The sequence below is a fragment of the Bos indicus x Bos taurus genome, chromosome 25 (assembly GCF_003369695.1).
Source record: "Bos indicus x Bos taurus breed Angus x Brahman F1 hybrid chromosome 25, Bos_hybrid_MaternalHap_v2.0, whole genome shotgun sequence".
Classification (NCBI taxonomy): Eukaryota; Metazoa; Chordata; class Mammalia; order Artiodactyla; family Bovidae; genus Bos; species Bos indicus x Bos taurus.
In genome coordinates, this window is record NC_040100.1 from 595,504 (window position 1) to 622,921 (window position 27,418).

At 60.9% G+C, this 27,418-nt stretch overlaps 1 protein-coding gene and 1 long non-coding RNA gene across 2 annotated transcripts in view; one reads left to right on the plus strand and one right to left on the minus strand.

Annotated features, from left to right (window-relative positions):
- Nucleotides 1-26,288, minus strand: part of PRKAR1B (protein kinase cAMP-dependent type I regulatory subunit beta) — a 74,067-nt gene extending 47,779 nt beyond the window's left edge. The window contains exons 1-4 of the mRNA XM_027526473.1: nt 26,189-26,288; nt 25,353-25,547; nt 12,266-12,436; nt 9,442-9,533 (exon numbers count right to left, since the gene is read on the minus strand). Coding sequence (XP_027382274.1) covers nt 9,442-9,533; nt 12,266-12,436; nt 25,353-25,529 — 440 coding nt within the window. The 5' untranslated portion in view covers nt 25,530-25,547; nt 26,189-26,288. The remainder of the gene's footprint in view (nt 1-9,441; nt 9,534-12,265; nt 12,437-25,352; nt 25,548-26,188) is intronic.
- LOC113883129 lies at nt 9,543-10,338 on the plus strand. Its single transcript, XR_003508571.1, has 2 exons — nt 9,543-9,981; nt 10,061-10,338. It is a non-coding gene; the product is annotated as an uncharacterized LOC113883129 (long non-coding RNA).
- Nucleotides 26,289-27,418: the final 1,130 nt, after the last annotated feature.

Here is a 27,418-nt window from a genome sequence, read left to right on the forward strand (position 1 = left end):
GAACCCTCACCCTGATGGCCAGTTGATTATCAACAAGGCGCCAAGACATGTCCATGAGGAAGTAACAGTCTCTTTGGCGAGTGGAGCTGGACACCCGGACATCCACATAACCAACCACGCAGCCTCAGACGCTGACCTCACGGCACACACGGTAACTCAGAGTGGGTCACAGGCCTCAACGGGAGGGCTAAAAAGACAAAACTTTTAGAAGAAAACGTAAGTCTTTGTTAATGTGCTTTAGGCAAAGTTCTTAGATTGAAAACAACAGAAGCTCGATTCTTGAAAGAAAAGACAGATAACTGGACTTTAAAAGACTCGTTGGGCTTCCCCGGTGGCTCAGGGGTAGACTCTGCCTGCCAACACAGGGGACACGGGTTCCAGCCCTGATCCAGGAAGATCCCACAAACATCGGAGCAACCAAGCCTGTGCTCTAGAGCCCGAGCAGCACCGGTGCTGAGCCCACAGGCCGCGACTACTGAAGCCCCTGCGCCCGACAGCTCATGCTCTGCAAAGGGAAGAATCACCGCAGTGAGAAGCCTGAACGACAGAAGCAGAGAAAGCCCCGCTCTCCACAGCTAGAGGGCCAGTGCAGCAGCCTGGCCCAGACACCCCGTCAGGAGTCTACCCAAGAAGGTGGACACGTGTTTGTACACAGACGCGTACACGCGTGTTCACAGGCCCGTGAGCCCCTGCCCAACCCAGCAGCCCTGGGCGCTGTCACCCAGCACAATTGGCCTCGGGTCCGCATGGGGCCGACCAGGGGGGCAGGCGGGGGATGGACCAGGGCGCGGAGATGCTCAACCGGACTGAGACGACGGCTCTGGAGTCCAAGAGAGCCCTGATCTGACAAGGAAGCTCTAAGTCCTGCTCCCGCCGCCAATCCAGGCTCCAATCCAGACTCCGGACTCAACTCCAGGTAGGCACCAGGCCATCTGCGAGCAGACACACATCTAGGGAAGGACAGAATGGGCCAGTGGAGCCCAGGTTCACACTGGACAGACAAGACTGGGGCCCAAGACCTGGCTGAAGGGACCCTTCATTACCACGAGCCCAGCTCACGGGAATGTGAAAGGAATAGTTCCAGTGCTTCCGGACAGATGAGGGGAGAAAATGAGCTTGTGGTGAAGGGCCGCCCCGGTCTCCTGACAGCTCCCCCCGGACACCCAGCAGGCGGGGCCAGTCAAGCTCATGAGGCCAGATCCCACCTGCCCACCAGCACCTGTGCCCTGGAGAACACACCAGCCCAGAGCCTGCAGCCGTCCCCCGCTCCGCACCCCCGCTCCGCCCCCCCCGCTCCGCTCCCCAGTCCATCAGCCCAGCTGGGCCACACCGACGTGCCCACTGTGCCCTCCAGCAGCCGTCCACCGTCCTCCCCGGCGGCCTACCTGACCAGCCACCCCAGCGGCCCCAACCCGGTCCCCTAACGATAAGGTCCTTCAATGCAGCCGCACACGCTGTCCTTAAACATGGGAAACACTTCAAATGTCTCCACAGGGAAGAATTTCTGGCCTACTCTAACGGCTGAAACTGCTGTGTCATTCTTTTAAGCACAGACCGTGAAATAAAAACCCGTAGCTTCAAGTGTGCCGTCTTGTCTGGGCGAAGGGACGCCCACTCCACTGTGAGAGCCGATTTCTAGGCGCATCTGGGACAAGACGGGCGTTTGAATCCAGAAAGCGTGAGATGGGCCTCCCCAGGGAGGGCGGCGCTGCCCCTCGTGGGCCCAGCAGAGGAGAGACGCAGGCCATGGGAGACCCGCGCTCCGCCCGAGCCGCCGTCCACCTTCCTGCCCTCGGACCCCTGCCTCCTGGCTCTCGAGCCTCGGACCGGCTCCCTGCACTCCACGGGTAGACAACGGCACACGGAGCTGCCCAGCCTCCACGACCCCAAGAGCCCCCAGCATAAGCGTCCTCGGACGCGTCTGTGTCCTCCTGGTTCCGTGTCTCTGGGGGAGCCTGGTGTTCCACGCAGACTGCACACCCGCCAGCTCTCTAAACAGGAGACAGACGTGAAAAGCCGTCTTGGCTGGAGCTGCACTGCTCCTCCCCTTGAATGGACATTTCTACTCTTTTCCCTGTGGCTTGCCTTAGTGTAAAAACATCTACGTTTAAAGATGTTTCATCGACCTCCCTGACATGCTATCCTGGGAGAAACACGTGACTCCAAGACTTTAAGTATTAGAATCCTCCTTCAAGATTGAGGGTTTTTTTTTTTAATTATTGGTACGGAGCTGATTAAAAATAAATACATTAGATTATGATAAATATTACATTGAAAAGATAGAACTGTTTCCGAAATGCAGCATTTAAAATATCGGGACGATGCTGGTTCACAGCGCCTCATTACAAGCAACCTGCTTGTCCCGATGTTCGGCAGCCCAAGGCCCCGAGGCACAGTGGAGTCAGGGGAAACCCGGGTTGGGAGCTAGGCGTCCCCTGCCCCCGAATGACAGAGGCTGATCTTGAGGAGGACAGGGAGACACTGGCCCCCCGACAGGCCAGCCCCAGAGCTCGAAGCCAGAGACCAACCCCGTGTCTGAGCAGCCCCAGGAGGCTCGCACAGGGGCCAGCGGGCCAGGACCATGACCCTGACCATCCCTCTGGCCCGTGCACTTTCCAGGTCTGGGTTACGCAGCCCCTCCTCCAAGAGCCCCCCACCGTCCACTGGGCCCTGCAGAGACCACTCCCACCCCACTCAGGCGCATCTCCCGAGCACCCTTCTCCCCTGCCGCCTGCTCACCACCCTAGGACAGCACCAGACACCTGATGGACGGATGGGTGCGTGGGAGTGAGCTCCTGCCTCGCGACCAAGGCTTTCCTGCCTTCAAGGGCTGGCAGAACATTCCTGAAGCTCCAGAGATTACGTCGCTGGCCGGCAAACAACAAGGCCAGGAGAAATCCAAGGTCACCGGGCCCAGCCGTGCTCCCCACCCCTGCTGCCGGAGGTCTTAGCCGCCTCCGGATGGCAGAGCAGCCCTGAGCATCACCACGTGTCTGGGCCAGGAGCTCAGGGGCCGGGGCTCACAGCCCACACAGGCCCTGCTACCTCCCTGGGCTCCTCCCCCAAGCGGCCCCCCTGGACTTGCGTGTGGCCACATTGGGGGTCCCCAGTGGGGAGCGGGGAACAGCCCTGTGGGCCAGCCGGACCCTGGCCTGGCCAAGTAAGGACCACGTGCCGGCTGCTTCAAATCAACACGCACAGGGTCACCATGAGACCTGGACGGAATCGGGGTGGCAGGTACCAGAGGGTGGCGCGAATGAAGGTCTGGCGGACGCAGGGTCAACACCAGCCACATCCCCCTCGCAGGGACCCAAGACACCAAACCCTTTGCAGAGCCCTTGGCTCTGGGGGCCCCTCAGGGGTCCCGCAAACACTCCATAGGAGACCCCTCCAGAGCCCTTGCAGGAGGCACCCCCGCCACACTAAGGTCCCGGCATGGGGCTTGCGGCCCCACCCCCCACCACCTCGAGAGGCTGAGCTGGGGGCCCAGCCGATCCCCTGAGGGGCTCCCAGGGTCGCCCCTAGGCCTGCTCTGCGGCCACCGTGTGCAGCCCTGGCTGTGACGTGGGTCCCGCCCACGGGCCCGGCCGTGTGCCGTGTGCCGTCTGCGCTCAACCAGCCGCCTTTGGGTGGGGCCCCTTCACGGCACTCGAGGGCGAGGCTGGGAACAGCCGGCAGCCCCCATCCCCTGGACAAGCCGCGCTTTCCTCTTGCCCCACTGAGGATCTAGGCTACCTCGCCTGGCTGCATCTTGGGAGGGGACAGCTGGTTCACACGTGTCCTTCAGAAAAAGCAACAGTTGCTAAGAGTCGGGCAAACAAAGAGATGCTGTGACTCCGGGAACAGCTGTGGGGATGCGCACCGTGTCCACCAGCTGCTGGCCCCTGATTTTCACGCCGTCGGAAACGGAGGCTTTAACTCTTTGGCGCCCTGGGGTCTTCCTGCCCGGTAACGTCCTGGGTTCCTTGCAGCTTGACTGTGGACCCACGTCTGTGGACATGGCAAGGCCGAGCCGGCAGGGCCGGGGAGCGGGGGGCAGGGGGTGGGCCAGGCCCGGGGGACAGGAGCTGCCCTCCCCTCCAGGCGCAGGGCTCTGGGGGGCTGCTGTGGGGGTGGGCGGACGTGGCCTCAGAGGGCCTCATGCGCTCGGGACCCTCGCCTCAGGGACGCGGACAGGGCCGTGTGGCCGCACCCACCTGACAAACGGGCAGGCAGTCTGCGCCTGCAGAGGCGGGACGGGCCCCGGGCAGCCGGCGACCCCACAGCCGGCTCAGGTGCTCCCTGTGCAGTGACAGGGCTCAGGAGTGGAGCCAGGGCCCCCGGGGTCCCTAAGTCCAGGGATCCCGTCGTCACTGTGGGGGCGCCGGGGCCAGCTCCCCAGCAGGCACACCCCGCAGGGCCCCTCCTTTCCAGACAGATGGTCCTACTTCCCACTTCTCTGGGCCTTGGGGACCCATGGCTTGCTGGCACTTCAAATCACATTAGGGGGCGACCGTCAGGGGACATCAACAGTGGCCTGGCAGGTGTGCGCAGACCCGTCGGCCGCATCCTGGAGACCTCTCGCCATCGGACTCCAGCAGCTGTCACGACGGCGCCGGGCAAGGGAGACCACGGACGAGGCCAGCAGAAGGCTCAGGGGCCGGCAGTGCGGTCACGGCAGGAAGCAGGTCAGCCCGGTGGTCTCACTGCACCCACGGCCCGAATCACCCCGCCAGGCCGTGGGGGGCCATGGGGGGGTGGGGGGTTGTGGGGGCCATGGGGTTGTGGGGCGTGGGGAGCCATGGGGGGCGTGGGGGCATGGGGGGGCGTGGGGTCGTGGGGGGCCGTGGGCAGCCTGCTTGCCGTCCCCAGGGCCCATATCACTGCCGGCGCGGCCCTTAAAAGATGCGCCCACGAGGCCTGCCACCTGCCGTCTGGCTCGGAGCACCTAGGGACATGGGCGCCAGAGCCCTGGGCCCAGCCCCCACAGAACACAGACCCACGCGCTGGGCCACGCAGCCCGGATGTGCTGCCTGGAGGCGTCCTCGGCCCAGAGCCTGGCCTCGCATGTTAAAGCCGTCAAGCAGCTTCTCAGACGAGGTCCTGCCTCCTCCGAGACGCTAGCGTTGTTTTCCAGTTTTGTCTTTTAAGGTCGCCTGACTGGGAGGCAGTGCAAAGCCCGAGCTGGAGCCAGGCTGGGGGGCGGGGGGCAGAGAAGCAGAGCCCGCCCGGAGCTGCACCGCCTCGCAGCGTGGCCGCGCGTGTTTTTCCCATCACCCGGGGCCGGGCCAGTGTACAGACAAACAAGCTGCAGAGGTGCGCGGGTGGGCGGGGACAGACGGCCGCGTGGCGGGGCACAGGCGGGGGCCGCCGTGATGAGAGCTGCAGAGAGCACACCCTGCCGCCAGCGCAGCCGCCCGCGGTCAGAGGCTCATCTGCCCGTCTGGGGGCTCCAGGGATGAGGAGGCCCCCACCCAGGGCCCAATGCACAGAGGCCGCAGCCAGACCCCTGCCCCCAGCACAAGCACACGGGGCTCCCTGGTTCTTTCTGGTGCTCCCAAGACCTAGCAGGGCGCGGCCAGCTCCCTGCACCCCCAGGGCCCCAGGACAGCAGGCCCCCCCGATCACAGGGCAGCGCCTGGGCCAACACCTTCCTCTCATCACAGGTGCGTGACCCTGTGACCCGTCAACCAGGAGAGGGTGGGACGCGGGCTGCGGAGCCCCCGAGGCGTGCGCCGGGACCCAGCTCTGGCGGGTGCTGTGGTTTGACCAAGAGACACCCTCCTTCTCTTAGACCAAAGCCTGCACACAGCCTCCCCTGCTCTCCCCGCGGGTGGACCTCCACACAAGCTGGAATCGCCGGTGGGAGCCACGACGCCCAGCCCACGACCATGGGGTGGCCTGTGTCACCTCTGAGGTCAGCGGGAGGGCTGCGGAGCAGCAGCATCCCCCCAGGATCTGCCTTCAGGGATGTGCCAGTGGCTCTCCCCCCAGGGAAGAAGAGGGAGCAGCAGGCCGCCTGCTCATCAGGGCTCGCCAGACGCTCCGCGAACTTCAGGGTACAGGTGGCATGTGCCAGGCCACAGGCAAGCAGAGACGGAGCCGTGAAGCCCCACGTCCACCAAGCTGGGAAGAGCAAAGACGCTGGGGCACTGCACGAGGAGCCATCACAGGGAAGGTCAGGAAATGGACCTTTCCCACCCACGCCCCCTGGACCCGCTTCCTGAGCTGTCGACTCATCTCCTTGAGGCCGTGGCCAGAAACGGGGGCCCATGCGGGCTCCGATCTGGAAAGTGAGTTTTCCTCTGAGCAAAACAAAAGATCTGAAGCAGACACACCCTGTGGAAAGCTTTCTTTCCAAGCCAGCCTCGCAAAGAGGAATTTTAATCCAACCATCTGCTTCCTCCACTTCTTGTCCACCTGGCTCTCAGACACAGAAAAGTCAGAGGCAGAGGGAGACTCGCGGCTCTGGAAATTTAGGGTCAAGGGCAAAGGACCCCCCCCACCCAGATGCTTCCCAGACATACACTGCCAGAAACCGCCGGGAGAAGGAGTCCCGCTCAACTGCCTCGGCCCTAAGCTTAAGGCTTTGCTGCACCAGCCGCTGCCTTGGGCTGGCAGGGCTGTGAAAGGGCAGGACCTGCAGAGAAGCCTTGCAATTCTGAGCCCAAACCCTTCTGTTCTGGGCAGAAGACCTGTTCCAGGCTGCAGACCTGCTCAGCAGCTTCCAGGGAAGCCGGTGAACTGAGCCCAGGTGTCAGCAGTTATCAGAGAAATGACGCCCTCCCATCTCAAACGTGGTATCAGGTCATCGCACCCGGGATGCTGGCACTGGGAAGGCTACTCAGCGGAGAGAGAGGGGGTTTGGGGTTGACTGTGAGGTCCACCCCGCATCCACCTTCCACGGGTCTGCTAGGAGCCGCAGAGCAGAGTGAGAGGGCAGCCCACGACTCCAGGCAGGACTGAGTGGGGCGGGCAGTCCCGGGAGGGGGGACTGGCCCCACGGGCGTCTGAAGACCGAGCCTCTCCAATGCCAACCTCCCACCCGCCCTGGGAAGCAGCCTCGTCCCCATGCTGGGGAACAGGAGGGACCAACCCCAAACTCAGGTCTCCTGGACACCCCCACCGCCTTCCTGGGCGACCAGCCAGCACAACGTACCACAAGCCTGAAAACCCAGCCTGGCACCTGGCCAGTGCCGCCACACTCGTCTGGGAGCTGACCCTGCAGAAGACCACTCCTCAGGCTCCACCCCTGACGCAGGAGCGATGGCCCAGCGACCTCGGTCTCCACCGAGGCCCTTAACTCGGAGAGAAGTCCCAGCGACCTTGGTGCGGGCAGTGGCAGACACACCAGCCCACCCCTCAGTGGAGCAGCAGGCCCACAGCCAGAAGGCTCACAGGGGAGCCCCGGCCCGCGCCACAGAGCATCCGTGTGTCCCGTCCGGCTCCACACAACGCGCACACGGGCAGTGGCCTGCAGGGACCACCCCAGGCTGCAGCAGGCAGTCACTGTGGGGAGGGGTTGCAAAGAGGCCTTCTTAGGATTTCCCTGGTGCCACGGTGGATAAGCATCCGCCTGCCGATGCAGGGGACAGGGGTTCAGTCCCTGGTCTGGGAAGAGTCCACGTTCCACGGACAACTGACCCATGGACATAGACCCCAAGCTCCGCACCAGGGAGAGCCACAGCAGTGAGAAGCCCAGACGCTCCGCCCCGAGGACCCCCGCTCTGCGCAACTACAGGAAAACCTGTGCACAGCACGAAGACCCAGTGCAACCAAAGATGAACAAATAAAATCAGTTTTTCAAAAGCTGTCATTATTAAAAAAACAAAGAGGTCTTCTGCATGTCCTAAAAAATGCAGGAGCCAGGGAAGGAAAGCAGCCACGTGACACGGCCCCCGGAGCACGCCTAGCAGAAGCTGTGCGGGCAGATGCTGCTCTCCTCGTGGGTGTGAGGCTCTGCCGGGGCGTCCTTCCACTCTGCACAGGGTCAGCTGTGTGCACGGAGTCAACCCTGAAGGATTGCGCCCAATACCCCAGGGACCCTCTCACCCGGGTGGCAGGGTGAAAAACGTCCCAGCTTTCCCTACTATTTACGTCTTCCCTGGTGGCTCAGAGGTTAAAGCATCTGCCCCCAGTGCGGGAGACCTGGGTTCGATCCCTGGGTCGGGAAGATTCCCTGGAGAATGAAATGGTAACCCACTCCAGTATTCTTGCCTGGAGAATCCCATGGATGGAGAAACCTGGTAAGCTACAGTCCACCGGGTCGCAAAGAGTCAGACACAACTGAGCAACTTCACTTACTTACTTACTTACTCACTCACTTACTTACTTACTCACTCACTTACTCACTTACTCACTTGCTTACCTGGTCTCAATTCTCAAGCAAAGCACCCCAGCGCCGTCAGGACTCGTGGACCACACCCACCCCCTGGGGTCACCTGTACCCCCACACCCACCCCCTGGGGTCACCCGCACCCCACACCCACCCCCTGGGTCACCCGCACCCCCACACCCACCCCCTGGAGTCACCTGTACCCCACACCGACCCCCTGGGGTCACCCACACCCCCACACCCACCCCCTGGGGTCACCTGTACCCCCACACCCACCCCCTGGGTCATCCGCACCCCCACACCCACCCCCTGGGTCACCCACACCCCCACACCCACCCCCCGGGGTCACCCACACCCCCACACCCACCTCCTGGGGTCACCTGTACCCCCACACCCACCCCCTGGGTCACCCACACCCCCACACCCACCCCCTGGGGTCACCTGTACCCCCACACCCAACCCCTGGGTCACCCGCACCCCCACACCCACCACCTGGGGTCACCCACAGCCCCACACCCACCACCTGGGGTCACCCGCACCCCACACCCACCCCCTGGGGTCACCTGTACCCCCACACCCACCCCCTGGGGTCACCTGTACCCCAATATCCACCCCCTGGGTCACCCACACCCCCACACCCACCCCCTGGGTCACCCGCAGCCCCACACCCACCACCTGGGGTCACCCGCACCCCACACCCACCCCCTGGGTCACCCACACCCCCACACCCACTCCCTGGGTCACCTGTACCCCACACCCACCCCCTGGGTCACCCGCACCCTCGCCCCACGTCCGCCCCCTGGGGTCACCCGCACCCTTGCCCCACGTCCGTCCCCGAGGCCCTTCCCGCCAGTGCTGCCCCTCTCCCAGCTCAGTCACACCCTCTCAGGACCCCGTGCCGCATGCACAGACGTGCTTCCGCCCGCGGCCCCAGGAGGCAGTGTGTTTGGCCTCCGCAAGCAGACGAGGTGTCTTTCTGTGACAAGGCTGGCCTGCAGCCACTTCCGATCCTGACCCAGATTTGGGAGGCAGCCCAGGTGCAAACGGCGCTTCGTTTCTGGAGGCCACCCCCACCCGTGAGCCTGTGCTCCCAAAACTGGCATCCCGCCAGCACCCCCAACTCCTACCTCCGCTCGTTGTCGTCCAGGTGAGAGAAGAGCACGTTCTTGGAGATGGCCTTGGCCAGCGCCGTCATGGTCTTGTAGTCCTTGGGGATGACCTGCGGGGAGGCCAGGTGAAGTCAGACGGGCAGCATCCCAGGGCCGAGCCCAGGGCCTGAATCTGCCAGCCTCTGGGTACCCGCTAGACCCCGAGAAATGCTGCTGCCCAGCCTTCAAAATGTGTCTACCAGTGATGGTGGACAGAAAACTTGAAATGCTAGCTGAGTGTCACAACTTTTTGAAATTTAAAAAGTAAAGAAGAGACAAGGGGCTGAGAGCGACTCAAAGTTGGCCTAAGACTGTGAACTCAGGGTCTTGGTGGACAGGCGCTGGCAGCCGTCAGAGCCTCTAAAAGACACTACAGACCTCCAGGCCCCTGGATTATGATGCCTTTTTAAGTTTTCTTTATTTCTTTGGCTTTTTTTCAGGTAATAAGTACTTACTGAAATATTTGAAAACTGGGGGAACAAAAGATAACTTGATCCAAGACTGGCTCCACACTTCCAGGTGGTGATGGAGGGGCCGGGTGGGGGTCTGGACCCAGTTGGCCAAAATGTGAGTAAAAACCCATCCCCACGCCCTCCAGGACCAGCCCGCGGAGCTCACGATGTGTCCCGTTGATGACCAGCACCAGCATCTCCAACGCCAAGGTTCTTCCCTTAAAAGACACCAAGGGGAACTTCCCCGACGGTCCAATTGTTAAGAACCCGCCTCACAATGCAGGGGAAGTGGGTTTGACCCCTGGTCGGGGGATTAACATCCCACAAGCCAAGGAGCAGCTGAATCCTGATGCCACAGCTACTGAGTCCGTGCGTGGCAACTACAACCCAAAGCGGCTCAATAAAGAAACGTTGTCTTTAAAAAGGACACCGAGGGGAGGCTGACTGTGCCGCGACACGGCCCCGCCTCGTGCTCAGCTGCCCTTCAGTCTCTTCCAGGCTGGGGCAGGGGGGACGTCAGGACCCCCAGGTGGGCGCACTATGTCTCCTGAAACCATGGAACCTTTATAAAGAGACCCCTGGGGGGCAGGACGGAGCCTCTGGAAAAGCCGCCCCAGGCCCAACCACCGAAGGCACCTTGCCCCTCCTGTGACACCCGGGGTTGCCCCGGAGCACCCCCCACCACCTGGGACCCGGCCGGTCCCTTCCCAGGAACTGAACTCACACGTCTGTCCCCCCTCCTCAGACCCCACCTGGGCCACACCAGGCCTCACCACCTCTCAGCCCCTCTGGTTGGGGACAGTTCCTTGGAGGAGGGCCGGCCAGTTACTCTGCAGAGCGTCCCTCCCTCTGGGTGTGTCTGGGGAACTCCCCATTAGACAGGAGTCCTGGGCTTTAGGAGAAAGGTCACGAGAGTGAAGTGTCCTGGTGGGCTTCTCAACTGCACTTTCACGGGTTTCACGCCCTGATCATAGGGGAGGGCTGGGGGGTGGGGTGGTCTCGTGTGGACAGGGGTTCAGTTTTGTGAGATGCAAACATCCTGGAGATGGTGGTGACTGTGGCATGATGGTGGCTGAAGTGCTGCGGCCACTCTGTCCCCAGATTCCTATGTCGAAGCCCAAGGACCACGGCCTAGGGACGGTCCCTGGGTTACGGGGTTCGGTGATGGGGCTTTGGGAGAGGTCGTGGGGGCAGGGCCCCCAGGATGTGGTCAGTGCCCTTGTAAGTCGAGACCCCGAGAGCTCACTCCACACACTCCCCGCCAACACGTGAGAACACGTGCGAAGGTGACGACTGTCTGGGGACACGGGAAGAGGGTCCTCACCAGGGTGGCCTGCCGGCACCTTGGTCTGGGACCCTGAGCCCCCAAGTTGTGACAGTACATGTCTGCTGTGTAAGCCCCCAGTCTCTTGTTATAGCGGCCAAAACAGACACAGGCAGTACACCTTATGTTACTCATATTTTCCTATAATTTTTAAAAAAATTTTAATGGCCATAAACTATTTAAAAAAATTTTTTAAAGCAAAGCTGGCTGTAGAAATGCATAAGATGGACTGACAGGTCCGAGGGGGCCTTGGGTGTCACGTGGCCACCAGCACTGGCTCACCAGGCAGGCCCCTGACAAGGCAAAGGGGAGCCCTGCTCCGCTGGTGAGGAAGGGGGGTTGATGGCCAGGGGGGGCGGGCTCCCTCCAGAAGGCTCCGAGGTCGGGGTCTAGCCTCCAGGATGAAGCCAGGAAGCCAGGAAACCGTGGCCACAGACCCGGGGTTCCTCCCCCTACACCCCACAACCTGGGTGACCCACCCTGTCCCCAGCCTATTGGCGTCAAGAACCGCGGGCGGCAGGGGCCCCATGGGAGCTCAGGTAAGTGCAGCGCCAGGCTCAGGCCAGCCTGGACCACAAGGACCCCCCCGGAAGCAGGGAGGTCAGCGGAGTATCGGGCGTGGGCAGGGTGCGGGCGGGGGCAGGGCGCGGCGTGGGCTGGGGCGGGGCGTGGGCCGGGGTGTGGGCGGGGGTGGGGCGGGGGCGCGGCGTGGGTGGGGCGGGGCGGGGCGTGGGCGGGGGTGGGGCGGTGGTGTGGGCGGGGCGGGGCGTGGGCGGGGCTCGGCGTGCGCAGGGGTGTGGGCGGGGGCGGGCGGGGGCGGGGCGCGGCGTGGGCTGGGGCGGGGCGCGGGCCGGGGGTGGGGCGGGGCGCGGCGTGGAGGGGGTGGGGGGAGGTGGGCGTGGGTGCAGCGTGGGCGGGGGTGGGGCGGGGAGCGGCGGGGGTGGGGCGGGGGCGGGGCGCGGGCGGGGCGCGGCCTGGGCCAGGGTGTGGGCGGGGCGGAGCAGGGTGCGGGCCGGGCCGGGCCCACCTTCCGCACGTAGGACACCGCATCCTCCTCCGTGTACACCTCTGCGCTCACACCCCCGCGCCGGTGCCGGGCCTTCACCACGGGATTGGGCGGCAACGGAGACACATCCTCATCCTGCAAGTCCGACTGCGAGGCAGACTTCTGCTGAGCCAGGATCTGTCTGTTTTCTTCCTGGGGGGCAGGGGGGCAACGGGGAGGGGTGAGAGGAGAGGCCGTCCTGGCAGAACCCCAGAGTCGTCCAGGAGGCCATGGGGTCCCGGGAAGGCAGGGGACCCAGCACACCCTGGCCGGGCTCCTGTCCCGGACCCCGCCCCGGCCCGGACTCCCAGCCCACAGCTCTGGCAGCCATAGCACCCTGGCTCCGGGAGGCTGTCTGCTCATTCACACTTTGAGCAACGTGTCCTGGAACCAAATTCGAGTCAACCCAAGCCCCCAGCAAGCACGTGGGGCGCCCCCAGGCCCCAGGCTTCACCTTGAGGGCAGCAGTGCCCGCGCTCTGCTCCCTGAGGCGCAGGAGATGGGAGTTGGGTGCATAACAGGGAGACAGACCCAAAAGCCACTGCTTTTTAAAAACTAGGTTTACACACAGAGGGCCCCAAATCCAAAACGTGCAAAGGGACGTGGAGGTCTCCCGTGGCCGACCCCGCAGCCTCTCAGCCCCAGAGCAACCTGGTGACCAGTGAGTCCCCAGATGGAGATGGGGCTTCCCAGCACATGGCCCAGGGCAGTCACAGCAGCACAGGCTGAGCAGCATGACTGACTCCATACAAGCTCTGCATCTACAGAGACCCAGAGGACAGCCAAAGCAGGACAGATGCTTTACTCATGCTACCGTAAATGGTGTTCATCCAAAACCCAGCGTCTGCAAGGCTGAGCAGCAGCCCCGTGCCTCGTGGGAGAGAGGGGTTCCCCGAAGGGCAGCCATGGACACACCAGCCACCACCGACGGCTCCAGAACTGCCTTCCAAGGTCACGCCTTGCCGCTCTTCTGTTACCATGACGACAGCCATCCCATCCTCCCTGAGACTGGCATCAATCTCTCCCTGGTGCCAGGAGTCCCTGGGTTATATGCCGTTTGCAGTTCACTGGGTGAGAGATGAATGTCAACACACTAGAGTGTGCTGCCGCTCTTTAGTCGCCAGTCATGTGCGACTCAGGCTGCAGCCCGCCAGGCTCCTCTGTCCATGGGATCTCCCAGGCAAGAAAACCGGAGTGGGTTGCCATTTCCTTCTCCAGGGGATCGTTCCAACCCAGGGATCAAACCCAAGTTTCCTGCATTGGCAGGCAGATTCTTTACCACGGAGCCACCAGGGAAATGTCATTTTCCTACTCAACATTAAGATTGTCGGGAAGGGCCTCCCTGGTGGTCCAGTGGTGAAGAACCCACCTGCCAACGCAGGGGACATGGGTTCAATCCCTGGCCTGGGACGATCCCATGTGCCTCGAGGCAACTAAACCCATGCACCGCAGCTACTGAGCCCGTGCTCAGTAGAGAAGCCACAGCTGGAGAGCAGCCCCCACACCCCAATGAGGGAGAGCCCACACACAGCAGCAAAGATGAATTTAAAAAACTGTCGGTAAGGCTGTCCCACTTTTACAGAAATCATTACAAATGAAACCGACTGTTCCTATAAACCATGAATTTTGACTAGAAATGTCAGCTGCATCTCAAGTGAGACACTCTGGGCCTTTGCTCTTAGAAATTATTGAAGACAAGAACAAGGGAATTCCCTGGGGTCCAGTGGTTAGGCCCCCACGCTCCCACTGATGAGGGCCCGGGTTTGATCCCTGGTTGGGGGGACCAAGATCCCACAAGCCACGTGGCCGAAAAGAGAAAACAGTACTACAGGCAGAAGTGAGTCAGTGGGATACTGAAGCGACACCATGGAAAGGCCCCCACACTGCAGTGTAGACCGTCTACAGTGACTCCAGGCTCTGCCAGCATCCAGAAGAGAGGAGCCAGCAGAGGCCCCTGGCCACCGCAGGAGGTCCACAGAGTTAGGCCACGCAGAAGTGACCGGGCTCCGTGGTGGTGGTGACCCGGGGCAGAGAGGCGGGAGCAGGCCAGGAGGAAATGCCCCCGGGGCTTCCCGCAGAAGCAAGGGGCCGGAGAAGTGATTGAGCAAACGAGGGGCCTTTTCCTTCATTGAAGTGAAACTCGCACAACATAAAATTAACAGCCCATCATCTTAAAGTGTGCGGTTCTGTGGTCTTCAGTGCATTCGTAACGTTACACAACCATCACTGGCACCTGGAGCCAGGCATCTCATCACCGCCAAACACCCGGCAGCCCCTGCACCCTCCACCAGGCCTGGCGCCCACCAGCCCACCTGCCACGCCCACGGACGTGCCCCTTCTGGGCGTTTCACAGGAGCAGTCCCACAGTACGTGTCCCTCCATGTCCGTGGACGTGCCCCTTCTGGGCGTTTCACAGGAGCAGTCCCATGGTGCGTGCCAGGCCCCTCCCTCTCCGATGGTCTCCAAGGTGCGTGTGTTGCTGAGGTGCCAGCTCGCCCCTCCTTTCCGTGGCTGAGTCAGACTCCATCCTATCACATCTCGACGGCCCGTTCATGGCTGGTTGACACAGGCTGGGTCCACCCCTCAACCACCGTGGATGTTGAGTGTGTGGGTGTGTGTCTCAGTGCTGTGTGCCATTCCTGGGGACACCCCGGGGCGTCACACTTAGCTCAGTGAAGAACCTCTAAGCTGTGTCCACCAGGCGCCCCGTTCCACGGTCCCAGCAGCCGTGCAATCCCCAGGCACCCTTGCCACTTTCTGTGTGTTTGTTTGGTTTCGATCTGGTTAACCTGAATGGGTTTGGGACACACTGATTTGAGATAATGAGCGACCTGGCCTTGGGGGTGGCCCACAACACTGTGGACAGAGGCTGACTCAGGTCCACGGTCACGGCCAGGACGCGGGGCTCCCCGTGGAAGCCGCGAGAAGCCGCTTTTCTTCCAGGAAGCTGAGGGCCAGCCCTCACTTTCTTGGACCTGTGAGCAGCTCCGGCTGGGCACAGAGATGATTTTTCCATCTTTGGCAGCAAAGAGTCAAATGAAGCAGGATACTGGTGGTTCCAAGCATGGAGCCGCTTCAGGGGGGTTAAGAGGACCCAGGGGTGTTCCCGGGAGCTATGGTCCCCCAGGGCTCTGCCACGCCAGACCGTTATTCCTGGATGACACCCCCCCTACCCGGGAGATTCCAGGAAACCCTCTGGCTCTCGGAGCTCCCCTTCCTGTCTCCCATTTCCGGGCTGATGAGCTGTCTGGGCTGCAGAATGGTGGAGGACTCAGGGTCAGGACAGGCAATCCAGGCCAAAGGCATCTTCATAACCAGAGTGTGGGAACAGCCTTCCCAGAAAGCTGCGGAATCTGCCCCTAACGCAGAGACAGCTCCAGGGACCGTCTGTCCTGCCCCCGGGGCCAGGGGCTCCCTGGGACGCAGCGTGGGCAGCTCATCTTCTGACCGGGTTTTTCCCACACGAGGGGCTGAAGTGCAGGCTTCCAGCCCGAGGGGAGACAATGACGGGGGGTCTAGGGAGATGCTGCATAACTGAGCTGACCCCCCAACACCCCGCACGCCTGGGACCCTGGGACAGTGGAACCCCTCCCCCCACCCCCCACTCACTGGGCGGGAACACCACCCACCCCCTCCCTTGCAGGAGAGTCCCAGGGTAAGGGGCGTGTCCAGGGCACCCGGTCACTCAGCTGCAGGGCAAAAAGAGAAACACAGGGCTTCGATCATTTATTGGGCACCTTCTGTATACGAGGCTTCATACACAAAATGCAACAGGGGAAAAGGGCATGGTTCTGTCATGAAGGAGGTTACTGTCAGAGCTCGAAAAGGACAGACGGTAAGAGGGCTCAGCAAGACGGCGGGTGAGCTCCACTAGAGAGCCCGTACAAGGGGCTGTGCCAGCAGCAGCGGGCTCTTGGACCATCCTCAGCAAGGAGTCAAGGAGGGCTTTCTGGAGGAGGTGCCTTCTGAGTCCACCCCCCACCACCCTCCTCCTCCTCGACCCTGTCCTCCCCTGCGTGTGGCAAATTACAGTGTGTGCAGCCCACAGTGTGGCGGCCCTCTGGGATGCTGGCTTCGCCCGTCTCGTCAGAGTCAGGCTCTGACTTTATTGTCTGCTGCTGTTTCTTCGATTTCTGCTAGACTGACTTCTGCTTTTATCCTTGTTGATTTCCCATGTTTCTGTCTTGCTTTCTTTCTCTCCTCCTGGCTTCTCAGGTAGCACCTGGCAGTGGGTTGAAAGGGCCCTTCAAAAACTCATGCCCATCAAGAACTGCAGAGTGTGGCTTAATTTCGAAATAACTCTTCGCAGAAACAATCAAGTTAAGATGAGGTCATCCTGCATCGGAGTGGCCCTAATCCAGCGACATGCGTCCTTTTAGGAGGAAGTCTGGACACAGACACACAGGGACGAACATGGGACCGTCTGATGATGGGTCTGCCAGTCAAGGGCAGCCCCCAGAAATTGAGGGGGCCCAGGGAGGACCCCCATCACAGCCCTGAGAAGCAGGGGAGACCCAGGATGGACCCCCGTCAGAGCCCCCAGAAGTAACTGCCTTTGCCAAAGCCTTGATTTGGGGTTTCTGGGTTCCACAACTGAGGTAATACATACCTGTTCTAAGCTGCCCAATTTCTTGTCAATTTGCTATGGCACCGGAGGAAACTCAGACACACAGCTCATTAATTTCTCATCTTATTTTTTATTTATCTCATTTTTAATGAGGCTATACATTTCCCTCTAAGTACCAGTTTTGCTAACTCCACATGCTTTGATATGCAATGCTCTCACTGTCACGCAACTGAAATATTCATAACTTTTTTACCACGACAATCTTCTTTTACTGATGAACAGACAAAAGCTCATTACTTATTTTCAAACATATGCAGGGGCTTCTGGCTCCTTCTCTTTTTTCTGGCTTTTTATTAATAATTTGTAACTTGACTGGATTACAGTAAAATAATTTGGTTTCTGAGTCAGAAAAAGACAAACTCGTCCTGGGGTCCCTTGAGATAACAAGTCACACTGGTACTTCACTCTCAAATTCTAAAGTTCTGATTCATGCACATCTTTCTAGGGTCTCTGATGTAATCCGATCGTGGTCTCGAGAGACAGAGACCGGAAAAGGAAACCGAGCTCAGTGACAACGCGAAGCAGGTCCCGTGTCCCCCCGAGTCGCACGCAGCCTCCGTCGCGCACACCCACGTGGAGTCACTGCTTCCCATGGGGCTCACCAGCGCGTCCTCAGCACCTGGGACAGTGCCCGGCGCGTAGAGCTGTTCGATAAAAACTGGCGGAATGAATGAGTGAAACCTTTTGGGAGAAGTGGCTTTATTATCAGTGGGTGCTTCTGAGCTTCCTAATTCTATTTCTTAAAACACATCCTAAGGAAACAGTGAGAGGCGTCAACAAGGTATCTGTGCCAGAACAACCTTGCAGGGCGTAAAAATGTTTCACTTCAACCAACAATAATAAGAGACTGCTTAAATCAAGTTAGAAACATCTATATAATAGAATACACTGCACCATTAAATCATACTTTTAATAAATTTAGTAACTGTGTAAAGTTTGGTTTAAAACGCCGAGAAGCAGGACTCGGAATTATGCACAGTCAGGGAATTCCATGGTGGTGCAGCGGTTAGGACTCTGTGCTTTCACACCAGAGCCTGGGTTCTGCCCCTGGTCAGGGGGCTAAGATCCTGCAAGTCACATGGCGAGGCCAAAGAAAAAAAATTGTATATAATCAAGAGAATGAAAAGACAAGACGTGGACTAGGAGAAAATATTTGCAAAACATATATCTGAGACAGGATTCGTATGCAAAATGTACAAAAAGCTCTGTGCGTGCGTGCAGAGTTGCTTCAGTCCTGTCCGACTCTGTGCGACCCCATGGAGTGCAGCCCACCAGGCTCCTCTGTCCATGGGATTCTCCAGGCAAGAATACTCGAGTGGGTGGACATTTCCTCCCGCAAGGGATCTTGCCAACCCAGGGATCAAACCAGAATCTCTCTCGTCTCTGGCATTGGCCGGCTAGTTCTTTACCACTAGCGCCACCTAGGAAGCTCTTAAAACTCAATAGTAAGAAAACAAACCCGAATGGAAAACAGGCCAAAGATCCGAACAGACCCCTTGTAAGGAAGTTCTGCAGATGGCAACCAAGCACAGGAACGCCGCCTCTCCTCACGTGTCGTCTAGGAAACACAGACCTGCCGCTGCAGGCCCGCGGGGCGACCGGAACCCAGGACGCTGGCAACACCAAACGCCGGCAAGGAGACCGAGCGACAGGAACCCGCACCCACGGCCGCGAAACGCCTGGACGCACAACGGGGCAGCCGCTCTGGAAGACACTCTGGCGTCTGTCTCCACGCAACACAGCAACTGCGCTCCTGGTGTTTATCAAACGAGATAAACCTACATCACATAAGATCCCACACACAGACATTTATAGCAGCTTTCGTTGCAATTGCTAAAACTTGGAAACAGCCATTCAGCCGGTGATGAATAAACTGGGGTCCATCCCGAAAAGAGAATATTATTAGATAATAAAAAAGAAATGGGCTATTAAGTCATGAGAAGACCCAGAGAACGCTTCAGCGCGAATCACTAAGTGAAGGAAGCCGGTCTGAAAGACTATGTGCTGTGACCTTCATGACCTTCTGGAAACTGGAGACCGGGAAAGAACCGGGCCACCAGGGTTGGGGGAGGGTGTGGTGGACAGGTGGAGCACAGGGGTTTCTAGGGCCGTGGCGACTCTGCATGACGCTGTGACGATGGAGGCACTCCACGGGTTTGTCTAAACCCACAGAACGTGCACCATGAGGGAACCTTCAGGTGAACTGTGGGCTCTGGTCAGTAATAATGGAGCAGGACTGCTGGTCACTCCCTTGACCCGCTGGTGCTCCGAGGCCCATCTCAGCCCAGGCACATGGCCACCCAGACACACCTGTGCTGCCAGACACACCTGCACCCCAACCTCAGCCTCCCCCAAAGCCTGCTGCCTCCACCGCCTTCCTCCAGACCTTGGGGCCAGCTATCTGGTGCTAACACGGCCCAGGACCCTCCCACGCCCAGCCAGAAGCCTGGGGACCCAGCCCAGCCCCTCTCCTCCACCTCTAACTGGTCTCCACACCCTCTTTATTCCATCTTCTCAGCCCCACCCCCCCCAAGCCCCTCCACGCAGCCAAGCAGACGTCTCAGCAGAGCAGGGGAGAAATCATTAGGGCCGAAGATATGAGGGCCCCACTTTGTTTTTAATTTCAGAGACTATCTTTTTTTTTAAGCTGTCACAGTTCAGTTCAGTTCAGTCGCTCAGTTGGTATCCGACTCTTTGCGACCCCCATGAGCCACAGCACGCCAGGCCTCCCTGTCCATCACCAACTTGTCACAGGTTCACATCGAACATCACAGGGAGGCACAGAGACCCCCATGCAGGCACAGCCTCCCCCCGACTCTGCAGAACGGAGAGCGTGCTCCCCCACAACGCCCCGGCCGCCCCCAACCAGATGCAGCCACTGTCGGCCCCCAGGCTGCACGTGGACATGCCCCCCACATTGGCTTCCCCGGCGGTCCCCTGCAAGGGAGGGCCTGGAGCATCGATGTGCCAGGGGGTGGACGGCCCCTCCAAGAGGAGTTCAACGCTGGACCAGCTGATGGACACGTCTGTCTGGCGCAGGCAGCATTGGCCACCAGCAAACATAGGGTGAACCTCCCCACAGTCACCAGACGCCTGGGATGCCCAGCACAGACCACGGCCCTCATCTCAGGAACGGCCTTCTGCGCCCGGACAGGATTCACTTCCATAGAAGCCACCGCCGGCTCTCCCGAGCCAGTGTGACTGCTCGTCTCATTAAAGGCACAGAGCGAGCCTGGGTCAGCGGGCATTTGACCAGCGGACCAGAGGGAAGCCACCATCGCCCCAGGATCAGGAGCGGCTGGATGAGGCGTCCAGGCCCGCAAGGCAACGCAGAGCAGTGGCAGCGAGGGCTCGGGAGAGGGTGCGGGCTCTGCCCACAGGCTGACCCGGCCCTCCGGGAGCAGACGGGCAGCCCCGAGTCCTCCCTGATAAGCCTGCTACAAAGCTGCTTATTTCTCTGAAATCATTTCCTGGGCATAAAGGTGCTTTCTGGAGGGGAAAAAAAAAACAACTGAAAGCCATCAAACAGGAAATGCTGGAAAGAAAGTAGAGCAGGGACACACCCACAGGACGGAAGACGGAACCGCGAGAAGCCACCGAGACGCTGCTAATGCGGACGCAGCGGCGCATCCGACGCCGCCGAGACGCTAGCTGAGAAGGGCCAGGACGGTGGATTCTACGTCATGCGTGATTTACCACAATAAAAAGCGCCACTAGGAAGAAAAACATCAGGGCCTTCCGTGGTGGCCGATGGTGAGGGATCCTCCTGCTGGCGCGGGGGACGTGGGTTCGATCCCTGACCCGGAAAGAGTCTACGTGCGCACCGCCTAGAGGGCAGCCTGCCGCCGCCCCCGCAGGAAGCCCGCGCACAAAACAAGGACCCGGCACAGCCAGAAATAAATAAATGACAAGTTTGAAAAAAAAAAGAAAAATCAAACAAAAGTGCACACACACACAATTATCCACATCTGTATGTAAGTGCGTCCTGCAAGCAAGGGAAGTCCCGGGGGAAACGTCGGGTTGGCACACGGGTGCGACTCCACAATCTCTCCTGCTCTATTTAAACGCAACGAATCCCTGAGCGGCTCCGAGGCTGCGCTTTGCTGGGGGATACGGACTATTCTCGGAGAAGGCAATGGCACCCCACTCCAGTACTCTTGCCTGGAAAATCCCATGGGCGGAGGAGCCTGGTGGGCTGCCGTCTGTGGGGTCCCGAAGAGTCGGACACGACTGAGCGACTTCACTTTCACTTTTCACTTTCATGCGTTGGAGAAGGAAATGGCAACCCACGCCAGTGTTCTTGCCTGGAGAATCCCAGGGACGGGGGAGCCTGGTGGGCTGCCGTCTGTGGGGTCTCACAGAGTCGGACACGACTGAAGCAACTTAGCAGCAGCAGTAGCATGGACTATTCTGCTTTCTCAAGATTCCACCTGAGAACAAGTCTGCCTCCTCACTGGCTCCCTCACTGAGGCCTGGGCGCAGGACACCGCACCCCAGCCAGGGCAGCACCCCAGGAGCTAGGCCATCTCCGCCGGCCTGTGTGGACAGCTGCCACCTCTGCGCTTATCAAGGCCATGGACATATGCTTCCGCCTCACCACACGAGGGGAGAAACGTGTTCCTCCCCAGGCTTCCGGCCTGCCGGCCTCCTGCGGAAAGGGCCCGGGACCAGGCCCCAAAGCAAGAGCCTCTCCTGCCCCCCGTCACCCTGGTCTGCAGGTGCAGCAGGGAGTGAGACACTCGTGGGTTTGAGGACACCTCAGGGCGCTTCTCGTTTGGGGATCTCGGGTCCATCTGAGCGCCCACTGCAAATCTTGGGGACTCTCCCCAGGAAAACGTACCCACTTATAAAAGCTCACAGGCGATTTCAGAGACTCCACCCAGTCAGCCTGAAGCCAGGAACCCGGCCTTCAGGTCACCCACCTTCTCCAAACCTCAGTCCTCACCTGTCAAAGGCAGGTAGGAAACTACCCCTCCAGGCGAGAACCATCAATTAATCCTCCTAAACCTCTGTGCCCGCCCTGGCCTCTCCCCCGCAGGCTCTGAACCCACAGTCTCTTTGATGACTCAGACCCTCCAAGGCACTTCTCTTGTCTTTCTGTCCAACACTGCCTCTCCCCACCACTCCCTTCTTGGCGAGAGGCACCCCTTCACTAGGGACTCGGGCCAGTCCTAGGAGTCAGGGGCCAGGCCTCACTCCTCACCCTACCCCCATCCCCCAGCAGGACCGGGAAGGCCCCCCGAGCCTCTCACTCCACGTCCACTCCCCCCAGGGGACAGAAGCACCCCCTCTCCTGCCAGGTGTAACAACCTCAAGCGTCTCCAGCCACTGCAGATGTCCCCTGGGGGCAAGAGGGCACCCCACCCCCCCGCCAGGACCCTCTGTTCAGGTCTCACTCTGAGGCCTCAGGTCTGGCCGGACCCTGCCTCTGGCCTCCAAGCAGGCTGCCTGCGTCCATCCTGCTGAGAGCTCACATCCCATGGGACGTGTCACCTGGCTGGGGTCGTCGTGAACAAGTTGAGTCAAGACGCACTGTCAGCGCCTGACTCTCCCCCCTCACACATGCAGGAAGATGGGCACGGCCCTGGCCCGTCCTCTGGGCACCAGCTGGGCACCGGCTGGACACCAGATGCCTCTCCTACACAGTGATCTTGAAAGGGACCAAAGAAAAACAGATGAAAGCCACATGCCCATGTTCAGCTATCAACTGAAAAACAGCTCTTCACATTAAATCAGCCAAAGCCATGGAGAAGGGCATAGCAACCCACTGCAGTGTTCTCGCCTGGAGAATCCCTCGGACAGAGAAGCCTGGCGGGCTAGAGTCTATGGCGTCAAAAGAGTCGGACACGACTAAGCGACTTTGCTCGCACGCGTGTGCAGGCAGGCAAGCACGGTGAAAGCTGGCTAGAGCGGGTGGCCACAACCACACCATCTGCTGGTGGGTCTTGAACTGATGCTGCCTTTGGAGAGACCCTGACCACCCACACCAACAAGATCTCTGTAACCCGGTAAGTCCACCTGGAATTTCAGTAATTCCACCTCTAAACAATGCTACATGCAGAAAGAAAAAAAAAATCTATGTATGAGTATGTTCATATGGCATTACTTTCCAAAAAAAAAAAAACTGGAAACAACTGTCCAATCGTGAGGAAAATGTTGAGAAAACTGGTGAATCTTCTCCACACAACACTACACAACCATTCACAGAGAGGACTACGAGGAATGTGTAATAAATGCAGAACGTGAAGCTGCGTCCACAACACGATTCCAGCTTTGTTTCAAAACCACAATGGCGGGGGTAGGGATGGGGGGAAGGGCTCCAGGTGATTTCTACTTCTTTCCACTTTTGAACTTTCCAGATTTTCTTTAAAAGGCATGTATTACTTAAAAATGTGCTTTAGCGGGTTGTTTCAAAGGGAAGAAATAAATCCAGCCCCCATCAGAAGTTAAACACTGCGGGGCTCGGGGACACAGAGGTGCTTAAAACAGAGCTGGGCCCCAACTGAGGTCCCGTTCAGTCCCCAAGAGGGGCGGGCAGATCAGGTCCTGACACAGGACCTCAAGGAGGAGCCCGGGGTGACCCCAGAGGGAGTGCCGGGGGCGGGGGGTGGGCGGTGAGGGGGAAGAGACGGGATGAGCAGGGGGGTGAGGGGGAAGAGACAGGGGATGAGCAGGGGGATGAGGGGGAAGAGACGGGATGAGCAGGGGGATGAGGGGGAAGAGACGGGATAGGGGGAAGAAGACAGGGCATGAGCAGGGGGATGAGGGGGAAGAGACGGGGGATGAGGGGGAAGAGACGGGATGAGCAGGGGGATGAGGGGGAAGAGACGGGATGAGCAGGGGGATGAGGGGGAAGAGACGGGATAGGGGGAAGAAGACGGGATGAGCAGGGGGATGAGGGGGAAGAGACGGGGGATGAGGGGGAAGAGACGGGATGAGCAGGGGGATGAGGGGGAAGAGACGGGATGAGGGGGAAGAGACGGGATGAACAGGGGGATGAGGGGGAAGACACGGGATGAGCAGGGGGATGAGGGGGAAGAGACGGGATGAGCAGGGGGATGAGGGGGAAGAGACGGGATGAGGGGGAAGAGACAGGGGATGAGCAGGGGGATGAGGGGGAAGAGACGGGGGATGAGCAGGGGCATGAGGGGGAAGAGACAGGGGATGAGGGGGAAGAGACAGGGGATGAGCAGGGGGATGAGGGGGAAGAGACGGGATGAGCAGGGGGATGAGGGGGAAGAGACGGGATGAGCAGGGGGATGAGGGGGAAGAGACAGGGGATGAGGGGGAAGAGACGGGATGAGCAGGGGGATGAGGGGGAAGAGACGGGATGGGGGGAAGAGACAGGGGATGAGCAGGGGATGAGGGGGAAGAGACGGGATGAGCAGGGGGATGAGGGGGAAGAGACGGGATGAGCAGGGGGATGAGGGGGAAGAGACGGGATGGGGGGAAGAGACAGGGGATGAGCAGGGGGATGAGGGGGAAGAGACGGGATGAGGGGGAAGAGATGGGATGAGCAGGGGGATGAGGGGGAAGAGACGGGATGAGGGGGAAGAGACGGGATGAGCAGGGGCATGAGGGGGAAGAGACAGGGGATGAGCAGGGGGATGAGGGGGAAGAGACGGGGGATGAGCAGGGGGATGAGGGGGAAGAGATGGGATGAGCAGGGGGATGAGGGGGAAGAGACGGGATGAGCAGGGGCATGAGGGGGAAGAGACAGGGGATGAGCAGGGGGATGAGAGGGAAGAGACGGGATGAGGGGGAAGAGACGGGATGAGGGGGAAGAGACAGGGGATGAGCAGGGGGATGAGGGGGAAGAGACAGGGGATGGGGGGAAGAGACGGGATGAGCAGGGGGATGAGGGGGAAGAGACAGGGGATGAGGGGGAAGGTGGGGGGGGATGAGGGGGAAGGTGGGGGGGGATGAGGGGGAAGGTGGGGGGGGATGAGGGGGAAGGTGGGGGGGATGAGGGGTGAGGGTCCTCTGGGGGCTCCTGCCCATCTCCTGCTCCCAGCCCCCGCCCACACCAGGAACCAGGAGGGGTGAGGGGGTCATCCAGGCAGGAGGGAGCGGGGCGGGCAGCCGCGGGTCTGAGGGGCCCGCACCGGCCTGGTCTCAGGACTCAGGCCCCTCCTAAGGGGGACCTTTGCGGCTCCACCATGCTCCTGTAAGCCATTGGCTTCCACCCTGAGGGCAGAGCGCATCTCTGACGGTCCCTGAGTTGAGAACTGCTGGTGACCCCACAAGCGACAGTCACAGCCACCACTTCCCAAACGACCCCAAGCCTTCCAGGGTTGGGAGGCGCTGAGAGCCTGAGCCGCCGGGGCGTGAAGCCGCCCAGCCCGCCCGAGCTGAGCACGCTGGGGTGGAAGGGAGGCCGGGCGGGCGCCCCCCCCTCCCCCGCCACCCCTGCCCGCAGGCACCAGGTGCGCAGCCACTGACCTTCTCCAGCCTCTCGAAGTGCTCGCGCAGGAACCGCATGGGGCGCTCGGGCTTGGCCAAGCAGAGCTGCACGATGCAGTCCTTGAGCACCTGCTGGATGCCGCGCCTCTGCACGTAGAGCTCGCAGGCCCTGAGGCCGTCGTCCTCGTCCAGCTGCTGTGCCCCCGGCGCGGCCATGGCGACGCGCGGCGCGTCCTGCGAGAGAAGCGAGTCCGCGGGCCGCGCGCGTCCAGCAAGCGCCGGGGCCCGACCCGGCCTGGCGACCGGGGCGTCTGTCCTGCCAGAGGCCTCTCGTCCTCGAGGCAAAGCTCACCTCTAGGCAGATACTCGCGGGGGCGCAGGGGGTCCCGCCAGGGCCCGGAAGGAAGCAGGGAAGCGGGGCGAACGGCCTGTGTGCGCAGCCGGCCGGTAAGGGGTCTCACGTGTGACCATCCCTCCCCTCCCGGGACCTTCCTGGCTGGAGGGCCTCCCGCGAGCTCCCGGGGAGATGATGGGGGCGGGGCGCGGTTACACAATCCGCAGGAAAAGGAAGGGAAACGGGAAAGGAACGATGCCTGGAGCCGGGCCTCCCGGGAAGACGAACCCGGAAAACAATGGCAGGGCCGCGCGTCCGGCCCGCGCTCGGCTAGGTCACAATGACAGCTCGGAACCCGCCCGGAACCCGGCCTGCCGGCCCGCGCTGCACGCAGCTCGGCGACCCCGGCCCCCGCGCCCAGACCACCGCGTCACGTCGGCCCGGGTCGGGCTAAGGGGCGGGGGCTCCCCCAGGGCCCACGCTTCCCGGGGCCTCTGGGCAGCCGAGGGCTCCGTCGCCGACCCTTCCCAGCCCCGCGTACCTGGATGCGAGGCGCCTGAGGCCGGAGGCGGCTGCGCGGGGACGCGGGCACGGCGGGCGAGCGGTCCCGCACTGCAGCGGCGCCGCCCTCCGTCCGCCCCCGCGCCGCGCGGTCCACCCTCCTACCGGCCCACCCCCAACCCCCTCTCCCTGCCGCCCAGATCTCCCGCCTGGGCAGACTACCCCTGCCCCCCTCCCCTTCCAGTCCCCGCCTCCTCACCCCCGCCCCAGACGTGCAGGCTGACTAGCCCCACGTTTGACAAACCGACACACATCAGTGCACTGCTGCGCTGCCAGGAGGACCTCCACGACCGCCCCACGCACCCGCCGCACACCTCCACCCCCAGATTGCCCACCTGGCTGGTGGCAGCCCCCTGGGGCCTTGGGGGTGGTGGTGAGGACCCCCCCACACAACCTTCAGACCTGGGTGTCACCTCTGGGCCACTGGGTCTGCACTGGTGGCCACTAGTCAGGGGCACCAGCTTCACCCAGATACCCAGCAGAGGGGGGGAGGTCTTCACAGGATCACCCTAAATTCTTCCCCCAGCCCAGGGGTCCCAGAAGTCAGAGGCCAGCACAGCCCCTAACCTGCCAGCTAGGCTGGCAGCAATGGGAGTCCATTACCCGTGTTTTCCAGTTGCCTGACAGCACGTTTAATGGCACCCACCCCAGTACTCTCACCTGGAAAATCCCAGGGACAGAGGAGCCTGGTGGGCTGCAGTCCACGGGCAGCACGCTTAATGGCACCCACTCCAGTGCTCTTGCCTGGAAAATCCCAGGGACAGAGGAGCCTGGTAGGCTGCAGTCCACGGGTTCGCTAAGAGTCGGACACGACTGAGCGACTTCACTTTCACTTTTCACTTTCATGCATTTGAGAAGGAAATGGCAACCCTCTCCAGTGTTCTTGCCTAGAGAATCCCAGGAATGGGGGAGCCTGGTGGGCTGCCATCTATGGGGTCGCACAGAGTCGGACACGACTGAAGCGACTTAGCAGCAGCAGCAGCAACAGCACGTTTTGGAGATTGAAATAGCAACCCACTCCGTGTTCTTGCCTGGAGAATCCCATGGACAGAGGGGCCTGGCGGGACTCCTGCCAGGGGGTTGCAAGAATTGGACACAACTTAGCAACTAAACCACCACCACCATCACATTTTGCCCCCATTCTGCCTGGGTAGTGGCAGAAACGTCATTTCAGGCAGTTGGGGGGTCCCACCCTTTACCTGGAGGCTTC